This window comes from Pocillopora verrucosa, chromosome 14 (genome assembly GCF_036669915.1).
Source record: "Pocillopora verrucosa isolate sample1 chromosome 14, ASM3666991v2, whole genome shotgun sequence".
Classification (NCBI taxonomy): domain Eukaryota; kingdom Metazoa; phylum Cnidaria; class Anthozoa; order Scleractinia; family Pocilloporidae; genus Pocillopora; species Pocillopora verrucosa.
The window spans coordinates 7,425,829-7,437,250 of NC_089325.1; the positions used below are offsets into that span (position 1 = coordinate 7,425,829).

At 37.2% G+C, this 11,422-nt stretch overlaps 1 protein-coding gene across 1 annotated transcript; it reads left to right on the top strand.

Annotated features, from left to right (window-relative positions):
* The first annotated feature begins 1,699 nt into the window (after positions 1 to 1,699).
* Positions 1,700 to 11,286, top strand: LOC136278226 (uncharacterized). Its single transcript, XM_066161706.1, has 4 exons — positions 1,700 to 1,765; positions 2,460 to 2,527; positions 7,008 to 7,117; positions 11,147 to 11,286. The coding sequence occupies exons 1-4, from the start codon at positions 1,700 to 1,702 to the stop codon at positions 11,284 to 11,286; spliced, it is 384 nt and encodes a 127-aa protein (XP_066017803.1).
* The last annotated feature ends 136 nt before the right edge of the window (positions 11,287 to 11,422 follow it).

Consider the following 11,422-nt stretch of genomic DNA (forward strand, 5'->3'; position numbering starts at 1 on the left):
AGGCTGGAAAATAAGCAGGACAATTGCCATTTAAAAGGAATGTTGAGAGATTGAAAATTCTTTCCTGTTAGCGTCAAATTTTTTTAATTGTGAATTCCAAATTTTATCACTGGCTTTGAGGCAGTTTTGAATATGTGATAGAAATTAGTAAAACGTCTATTTCTTGTTGGCGTCAAATGTTTACTTGTGAATTTCAAATTTGATCACTGGCTTTATGGCAGATTTAAGTATGAGATAGAAATCATAAAACGTCTATTTCTTATTGGCGTCAAATGTTTACCTGTGAATTCTAAATTTTATCATTGGTTTTAAGACAGATTTGACCATGCAATAGAAATAAGCAAAGCGTCTATTTCTAGCTTAATAACTGCTGTTCAAACATAAACTGTGAACGAATATAGATGGTTTCGTTCACGTTACAGTAATTCAGTTATTTTGTTTGCTCAAGAGCTTTGATTGTTCAATGACAGTGTTTGCTTGTATTGACGGCTTACATCGACTCTTAAACGTTGATGGTTAAAACTATCAAGTATGTATGCGTCTATTCTGCTTACTTTTAGGAACGATAAAACGAAAGAGAAAAACGTTGCAAACTGAGAATTACTTTGTTTCCTTGGATTTCCGATCCTAAAGCCCGCATCTTAAATGGTCTGAAAGCCAGAGGGGAGAAGAATACTGAAAAAATCCTCCTCCTCTCCAAAGTCGATGTTAAACTATTGAAGCGTTCGCATTGGAGCCACGTGCTGTCCACGTGAGAACCAAATGCATTTTGTCCAAATCCCATCTTTTTATCGTAAGACGATACCTTTAAGAAGCAATCCCGGATTACTACAAAATAAACGTGACCTCCTCAACTATGTGTCAAGATATTTTAAAAAAGCATCAACAAGGGACACGCATGAGTTATTAACTACTTTTTTTAAATGAAAACTTCACTAGCTTCGATCCCACTTTGGTTGAGCTTTCCGTCGTAAATCATACTTCTCTCAGTGAAAATGTGAAAAGTTTGGCTGCGCGCGCGTAGTGGGCGGCGAAAGATCTCGGAATGCGCTAAGTAAGACTTTCCTTCGTCGCTATTTTTCCCACTTTGAGACTTATTTAGAGCTAAGTACCGCGAAGTCAGCTGAAATATTTCAAACTAAATGAACGACAGATTTTTCTGTGAGAAACTGAAAACTTTCGACGACCATAACTAACAAAACTGAGGAAATATTTTGCTTACCTTCAAGAGACAGATTATTTCTTAATAATGCGTGATTATTATCCAGTAACATGTAATATAATATTACGATACCTTTTTTTATCACGTGCGCTGAGTGCCTGAGGAAGTTTTTGGTTTTGAAAGTTCACGAAAACAAAACTGGATCGATGATGATTTTACTGTAGAGTCAGCGGCAAAATTGATGTCAAACACTTAAACATACCTGAGCTGAGCACAAACAAGCTGCAGTGACCTTGTATTTTCCTTAAAATGTCCCAAAACCTGATTTATAGCGAAAAAACCGAAAATGACGCAAAATACATCAACAAGTCGTCTAGTAAACTCTCTGTGATTCACATAGAACGAATATGTAATCACGCAATTGTGAATTCTCACGAATAAAACGGTGTCCGGGAGTTTACACGGCTGTCGCGTTTGCCATGTGAAGGTAGCCTAGATCTTGTAACAGAGAATGTCGACTGAGTAAGCTTGCATGACATGAGGACATATTGCTTCGTTAATCAGTTGCTTCATGTTGGTTCTGCGGTGAATGAGTTCACGACGGTTGGGCGAATGTTGCTTTCGCTGATGATAACATGCCTCGAATTCTCAGACAATTTGGTTACAGATCGGAGTTCGACCACACGATTGGACATAATTACAAAACTGATCAATCTTACTGACAATTAAAAATATGTACTTCTGTAATCTGAACAGCTATTGATAATAAGAAAAATTAACCTGAAAATTTAATCACGGAGACATTCTGACAGAAGCTCTAATATTCCGCTTTACCAGACAGATCTTTTTTTTTTTGGCGGTTAGGATTGTCAATAACAATGTAATTTTTTTTATGCAATACTTGTATATTGATTATAGCCAGCAGGCTATAACTGGGAAGACAGGATGTTTAGTTCAGAGGTTTTTCTTTTCTTTGTCAAAAATTATTTTTTTTATGAGGTTAAAGTTGTTCATACGAAAATCATACATCGACCGAGTTTGAGGCGTCGAGGATTTATTGTCACAAAGAAGTTTACGGAAACGAATCCTCTTGACTATTTATTTATAAAGTAATCATGGTGTCTACAGTTTAAATAAGATAGACAGTTGTATACATCCAATATAGTAAGCTGTTATGTAATATTAACGGTCTGTCGCCAGTATATTTGCCTTGAGATACTTCACTGCTTCTCGTTCATTTCCGAAATCTGTTAGTATCTCAATGATAAGTCAGAACAACTAACAGTTTGCTGCATAGGATGTGGATCTTTCAAGGCACCACTTTTCACTCTCGTTTTTCCTGTCATCGGGAGACCTCAGCAAGAGGTATGTGAACAATTCGTCTTCCAGAAGACAAACAAAGGTCACATTTGGAATCCACGATAAATTTTTTGCGCCGAAATCTTTGTCTGTATATGGTTGTTGAATACAATATCCCAGCACGCTTCTTAGCAACGTAAAAATAGAGGCATAAAAAAGATTTTCTTCTTATCTCGCATACATTTCAATGGGAAATGCCCTCGGAATGAGATCCGCAAGCTCTCGCTTCAGTTACAGTCTTTCAGGAGCCAAAAAAAGAAAAAACACGGTCTCGTTTCAATTTATCGTGGTTAGTTGCTGATCGGACATGCGGTAACTGTGATGTATCTATTTTAGTTTCCTAATCATCTGTTTGCAAGGTTTTTGCGGCTAACCTTGATTAACGAGATCCTGGAAAATCAACTTCTGTCCAAAAAAAAACCAAGGTAGAAGATTCAACTGAATAGAAGGTTACTGTTAAGAGATGCACACCGAACGGAGACGAAGAAGCTACCGGAAATTAGAAGCTTTAAAAGTCAAATTCTAAAACAGGGTGGACTAGAATTTCCAAACCTCAGTGGTACAGCGTTTTTGTGAAATGATAAGTGAAAATAGTAAAATACCTTATAAGAGAAGACAGCTACGCTTCGTAGAAATCGCCGACCGGCAAACTTACTTGGACAATGTACTTCAAGGTCTTTTTTCCCCTCTCGTTCCCAGGGTTTACCTAAATCGGCTTACTCCTCGACAGCCTCGTTTCCGTAGTCTTTCAGCTCGTATTTCAAGATGGCCACTAACTCACCCCGCTTTACCACTCAGGAAATTTTTAACCGAACTTTTTGTTAATAATAATAATAACAATTAAAAACAGCAACCGTAGCAGACTCAACCGACATGCGAGCCAAAGAAAAGAAGAGAAAACATTCGGTTCAGGAAAAGAACATGTTTGGTCTTTCCATTGTAATCTTCAGTTCTACGAATTTTCTTGTACGTACAAGGCTGTAAGTTCAACCGCTTTGACACTGAGTCCCCATTAGACGACGAAAAACTGTAAGATTGTCGCAAGACGAATAACTGCTAAGGCCAAGAAAAAGAAAGAACTGGGCAATAGCGCGTATCACATGACGTATCCAGGGCCGTAGCTGGCATGAGGCAAGACGAGGCAATTGCCTCGTCTTGATTTTGGCCCAAGATTGACCTTCTGAAGAAAAAATGCCACGGAAAATGCTTAAAAGAGTATTTCTGAGCCTCTAGATTTCAAAATATTCTGGGGGGGCATGCCCCCATACCCCCTTAGCGGCTCGCACCTTCGGCGCTCGAAACTTGCCTCGTCTTGCTCTGTAGTCTGGCTACGGCCTTGGTATCATACTGCTTAAAGCCAGGTTTTGTTCACGAGGTTCAAGGAGATCTCGCAGGGGAATCGAAGGAGGAAAAAAATTGTGTGAGACAACGACGGAACCTTACTCTTGGTTAATGACAATATTTATCTCATGTTAACTTTGGACATAACACAAGAAATAATGAAAGCGCCACAGCATCCTTTACGTCCGCCGACTACAGGACTTCCGCTGCAAATTTAGTCATCCGATGTTTCTTACTCGCCATGACGACCAAAAGGGTAGCAGCTGGGAGCATTGAACTATACTTAAATTCTGACCTTCTGTAAAATGATGTTATAGAGTTCCCTCATTAAAACTGGTTGCTTGTTACCATTTAAGTACAGTTTATAGCATGATCGCACCGTTCTTGATAACTCAAATACTACCGTAATGAAAATGTTCTACTGAAGATATGAAAAATTGTCCAAACATGTCTTGTGGATAATAACTTCCATTAGGTTTCAAATTCCTTACCTTAAAAAGTTCTAACATCTTCGACTCTCTTCCAAGCTTGAATTAAGAAAAAATTAGGTCGAAGTAGCCAGGTACACTGAACAAATTTGGTTTCGTAATTTGTCTTCGTCGTGGTCGTGATTACTGACACGTCGAAACTATTCCTTAAGCCCGAGGCGGGAAAATTACGAAACAGTTGAAATCGTGGTGGTATTTAAATCTCTATCTAAGGAAATTTACTAATCCTTGCTGGCATTGTGTTACTAATAACAAGTATGTTTCGAAAGTGTATGACGTGACGGTTGAGACAAGTACTCGTTTAAAAAAAAGTTCCAAAATTAGATTTTTAATATTCGACTTTTAAAACGTTCAAATTGGACGTTTGTAAGAATATCATGATATCTCGTGGATGAAAAAGCGCTACTATTTAAGTACATTTCAACACGCAAAAATCATTAAATATCCCGGAGCCAATTAGACCATGATATTGCAACCTTGTCACATATTTCTTTAAAATAAAAATAAGTTATTCTATAAAATGTCTGAACTAACTGCAATACTTTATTGTTCAAAAGGAGACGGAAATTTTTGATTCAGCACCGCGTGCTGTGAAGTGACTCTTCAGCTTTCAAACTAAATACACTTTTGTTATTTAAACAATGTTTCACACTTGGGCATGTATAAGAATTCAAATGATATTTTACTGTTATGACTCACTGATACCAACGAAAAATTCTGTATCAGTAGGTTTGAAGAGACTCTTGGAAGTGACCTTTACACCATGTTGCATATCCTGGCGAAGCTTCTTTTCAACACGCATTCCTTCTCTTTATCATAAACAAACTGAAAACGGATTTACTAATGACCAGGAGTTCGTTAATCATTTAGAAAATGATTTAAAATCTAGCTTCTCGCCGATACATTCCCTCTGTTACACAACTATGGACATTAATCGTTTTGGAACAATTCAAAACCCAACATATCGCATATTCAAGGAATGATAAACTTCTCAAAATTTTTGCTACAAAAATTTGTGCTTGTGAAGTGATTTTATTTTTATCCAACGGGCCAAATATCAAACTCTATGTGGGCCCACAAATAAAACGTGCGAGCGTATGATTCGGGCACATAGACTTTTTTCTTTCTTTCTTTTTTTTTAACCAAAGCTTATCAGGAAAGATAAAGAACACTTCCACAAATTTTACATCAATGGTTTTCCAGTCTACAGGGTTTCATCACGTGTACTTGATCAATTTTTATTCAATCCATTTTGGTGTTAAAACACGGAAAGATAAAAAATGATAAGTCTATCAACATTCCTCTACGGAATCTGTAAATATTGGTTATCATTTTTTCATTTCCAAAATTGATACAATATATACATTGCACGTCAACATTACTCATTATTTGTGAGGTTTTCGAAAACATTGATTCATCTGCAGCTCAAGGGATGAGGCTTTTCTGAAAAGTAGACTGAGCTGCACCGGATGTTTGTACAAGGAAGCGAGCGAACAACTCGCCTCTTCAGTCGTTTCTTCATGCTTCTTTCCAGACGTGCGCACTTTGATAACAAAGTCCAATAGGAAGTGAGTTCACTTTCAGACTATCATGGCTTTGAGTGCGGGGGAGGACGACCGGTAATAATGGGGAAAAATATCTGCACGGCAATGGGAGCCACATGAAAAACAACCAACAAGCAGGCCAACCTTGCTTCGATATTACTATGTTTTCTAAGCTTTCAGTTCACTATTGTGATGAATCACAAGTGCATAGCAGAATTTTGAATTTGGGCTGCCTAGACAGGAAATTACTTGAGTCCAGTCGCAAAGTTTGATATTCCCGAAACGGGTTGACTACTACAATTGTAATTTCTGAACTGGGTAATTTAGAATAGAAACCTTGTATCAAGACTTTCTCAATAGTAGTAAATGCAATGCCTACGCCTTTTTTATTTAACAACACATTCGTACGAATCTAAAGCCTTGTTTTGATAATGAGTAGTAAAGCAAACGTTCTTAACTGTAGATTACTCTCAATTAAAAAAAATTGTGTATAGAAAAAACAAAAGTTTGTCAATCAGTTGAACTGAAGTTACCGGTATTTTATTGCATTCTTCTTGCAAAATCACTTCGCTCAAACCACGCTCGCTGCAAAGGAAGGTCAAACAATTCCAAATTCCTCTTTCAATCTCTTAAGTCAAAGTGGCTTTCCGTGAGGTCTTCGTGACTGAAACAGTATGAAACTGACATGATGGAAAAATAATTGATGGCAAAGGATTGAAAATATTTATTTTCGTCCACAGTAATCATTTGGTTTGATTTAGCAAGGCTAAAGTTCAGTACTTTACTGTTTCCGGCACTCCGTGTGTTGTTTGAATTTCATCACAGCCACAATCAGATCAGAAGGCAAAACTAAGCTATTTTTAAAACTAGAATAGCCGCTTTACTAAAAAATGGAAACATTCAACGTTTTATTCTGCTGGGAATAGATCGTTAAGCTGAAAATCACACGGGTTTAGTGGTGAAAATAACACACAAGGAATTCCAATTTGGGGCGTAATGTTATACAAGTTCATATTTGTGTAAAAGTGTTTGAACCATAATTGCAAAAACAGAGATTACTTCTAGAGATCTCACCGTGAATGTACTTTGCGTATTGTTTTAAACATCCCGCAGAATTCCAGTTGACAACAGTTTGAATGAGAGTGTTGACAAATCAAGAACTCACGCGAATTTGCATCAACAACGGCGAGCCGAGAGAGCAGATAGCATGCGTCCGAAAAAAAGTATATATCCTGCATTTTTAAATTTTTCCATTTTGAGCTTTTTCGAGTTTCACATCATTGTACATACTAGGACTGAATGAACGCTAAAGAAAATCGTTCAAGCAAAAGATTAATGAAATTGAATTTTGCTCTTTCTTACAAATTTGAAGAAACATCTCTAGAAACGAGCCGCTTCCGGCAGCACCAAGGCGGTCGGTATGCTCCTTCAAGAATAAGCAAAATGGCGCATGTACCGATAATCTTGTTCACGCCATACTTAAATAGATGGATTTTTAAGCGGCTTTTTTCCACAATCTGAATCGGTCCAAATCATGAACCTGCTTTACATAAGCTAAGTTAGACCCGTGTTTCTTTGTATTGCTCAGTTTATTAAACTTTGATTGCGCTTTTCTGAGAAATTCTTGACGTGCTGTGCTGTTGTCTGTATTAAAAAATAAGCCTTAGGCCGGAACTCGGAAGTCAATAGAATGTCCTGAGGTTCTTTGTTTGTCTGAGTTAGGAACATGGGTCGAAAAATTCATTAATCACAGTAAATCCGCACTAAAGAAAAACGGATGAAGGCCTACATCGTGGTGAGCAACTTGATGTGGGCAAAATATCCAATAATGAATTAGAGAAGAACCGTCTCCAATCTGTCGTTTTGAGAAATTTCTCCCCGTTACTTTCCTTTTAACATGCGATATCATGTCGTCGGCTGAACCTAGATAGCTGGTTCTAATTGCCGCAAATTTATCGAGAATTGTCAAAGAACTTACCTCGCGGTCACACGGACATACTACATTCCTCCTCTCCATGCAACTTCGAAGTATCAGTGAATAAACAGCTTTGTTTCGATGTCAAATGAAATTGCGACTGTTTCACCTCTGATGGCTGATACAGGCTCCGAACTCTACTGATAACGTCAAAAATATCGGTATCGTATATAGACACACGATACTCAATTGGGACGAAGACAGCGCGAAGATGCAATGATGTCACAAGTTGCGAAACACCACCTGATGGAGAGAAGGAATTATTTCGCCAATTTTTGTTACACGCTGTTTCTATGAGTTATCTTGACAAATGAATCGAGTAATAAAATTGGAAAGTATTTTGTGCTTGTAGAGGTAAGCTAAACGATGTTCCCTGAAGTCTTTCCGTGAGGAACAAGCGCAAATTATAGTAATATTTTTGAATAACAAACGTCGAGGTAAACGGTGGAAATGGAAACTGTGAAAATTGCACTGGAATGTTTTGTGTTTATTTGTAGAGGAAGTGATTACTAAATAATCGTCAGAAATAACAACAATTAAAATAACATCTCCTATGGGTTTGGAAACGATCGAAACTTGCGAGATAATGACAAATAGATCGAAGTTTAACTCGCTATTGAGATTAAAATAGCATTCGAGTCGGTTGATATGTGAAGCCAGTAAGACAAATGTGTTCTCCACATGTTTGTCTTTGAGAAGGACTGTTTGGGGTCGTACGCTCTACAAACGAGCAAATAATCCAAACCAGACCTCAGAGAACATAGATATCGAGTTAAGGATTAAGCTTAAAAATACAGCGGGAAAAACTTACAAGGTTGAGATAGTCATCAATCTGGTAGCGATACCAATTTGATAAGTTGAAGCCAGTCGGTTGGCTCTTGTCGCTATCAAGCGCACATTTCAAAGGATCTGACAACCGCAGTTTGAACGAACGAAAGCTTATCAAAGCCTCTATGCTTTTCATCACTTTATTAGTAGCGGGTTAGAGAGCTCATTAGCTATTGTTTTACAAATTCAAAGTGAATAGAGGGTACACGAGTGAAGGCGTTCAAATCGACATCAAGTTGTTAGGAAGTTTGGCGCCGCGTACAGATTCTTTTTTTTATGAGTTTTTAATGGCGATGCTTTGTTTAAGTGCAAGTACCACATTTTAAAATCAAATTTGACAAAAGGATGTCATTCCAATTGAGGTTGTGAGCAGTAATTGTTGCTTACTTTTGGGATTAGCTTTGCGGGGTTGCGCTTAAAAAACGAATTTTTAATCTCTTAATACCTAAATTTGACATGATTGATGAACGCACATTTAGAGCAAAATGGAAATTGTCTATTAAGATTTAGATCATAGCCTCGTTATTGAAGGAATCTGGCGGTAAGATGAACTGAAAATGGCTCGATTTGAATTAAATTGTTTTGTTACAGGTAAAAAATCGATTAACGATTACTATAGATTGTTTTACATGTTTTCTGAATCCTTCGTAATCAATTCAAATAGCTTATTAGACTGCTATCATACGCTTCATTTCGAAAGCTAGGTCAGCACTCCTTGCTGAGTTTGTTGCGATAAAAAATTTGTCATCAAAAGTTCTTGTAACAACTCAGTAACTGTGAGCTTTCAATATTAGTCACTAAATTTGATTTGTTTTGATAAAAAAAAATAATAACTTTGAGAAAAGGTCAGTTATTTCAATCTTTCAAGCAGGATCGAGGGCGTCCTTCCTTCCTTAGTATTTCAAAATCGTTCGTATCATGTTATGTCGTAAAGTCTAAAATAAATCCTCTTGCTCCTCACTCAGTAGTTCACAAAGAGATTCGGCAAGAAATTCGGGCTTCTACGTCTCTACATAGCTCATACCGAAACTAAGCAACTGTTTTCTAACTGAGCAGTGCAAAAGACAAAACGTCTTGAATATTGCAGTCTCTGTAAGTGGATCTCTTAAACCTAACAACGACACGGAAAAAAATAATGATAATAAAAAAAACGAGTCATTGGGTCAGACTCTGGGTTGGCAAATTACCCAAATACCTGCGCTTCTAAATTACGATTTACAGAGTTGAGCGATTTATAGTACTGCTCTCAACTTATAGGAAGTTTAAGTAAACAAGAAAAACAAAATCATGATCAGTTAGGCAGAATAGAAAAACAGTTGAGAGTGGCACTAACCAACCTAAGGTGAATAAGTATACAGACGACATACACGGATTGTTATGAAACAGACCCAAGATGTTTAGCTGAAATCTTTCAAGATTCAAAACGTGTCACAAAATTTCAAATTCAATCTGTCGTGAGGAGGTGTAAATACACACGCCGCCTGCCTTTGCTGAAGCGACAACTCCACTGATAATCAAATACTAACCTGCTCTACGTGATGAAATATTTCCAATCTATGAATTCAGATAATGCTTGCCTCGCAAATAAAAAAAAACGCGTTGAGGGTTCCTCCTTTATCGTGAAAAGATCGTCAGTAGTTGAAACTTCATTTCCGGAACTAATAAAACATGTTAATATACAATTAAAAAAGCTCTCCAGGATTCGCACCGCAAGCGAGCCATAACTTGTATTTTCCGGATGTGACAAGTTGTTTGCGGCTAACAGTTGTCGCCAAGAGAACATTATGTCTTGGGTAAACATCCTGTATAAAATGAACAAATATAAAAATACCGAGCACGGAATGCCTCCTATATTTTAATAACATTCTCACAAATGTTTATATATTCCTGTACTTGTTAATTTAAGACCATGGATTTAACGCAGTGTAAAATCTTGAAACAACCGAAGTTATCAAAGCATTGCCTAACTTATATGTTCCGTTTTTATTCTCATTTCATTGGGTAAAGTTAGTTGTTTGTTTGTTTTGTTTTGTTTTGTTTTGTTTTTTTTGAAAAATTGTGGGATAATATATATATAAGTGTTTGCGTGGACTACCTGGTCCTGACGGAGTAAGTTTATGAATGAAATCATAGCGAATACCACACTCTTCCCATCAACTATTTTTTGAGTCATCATATGAATATATTTTTTTGAGAGGAACACGAACGAAAAAGGAAGTTGAGAAAACTTAGTGAGCGCCATAGGGGTCAACATTCATATTCTGATCGCTGTAACAGATTTTGAGGTTTTCGTCGATTTTAAGGCGCCTTTTTAATAGCTAAACAACACTTGATCAAACAAGGAAAGAAAAAAAAAGGGAAAAAAAAAGGAATGTTGGAACTGGAAAGGGGGCGGTACTTTCCTAAGATCCGCATCCGTTGGTCCTGATTTCTCCGAAAATATTTTTAGCGTGGAATTTCCTCATGCTCTTCAAACTGACACAGTCAACAGCCTCTAAAAATGGAAATCTGTGTAGCTGTTGTTTACGGATTAACCAATCAGTGCACTGGCTAAGACTTTCAGCAAACATGTTTTTCTTAATCTGCTAATCGGTGAATTCAAATCTATAAGCCAGGTGTTTGTCACATTAAGAAAAACATGCTGATACGTGCGGGAATCGACCCAGTGTGGACCTTCAGATATGAATACAGGTTTATATACGTACAGGTTTACAGAAGTTCTATT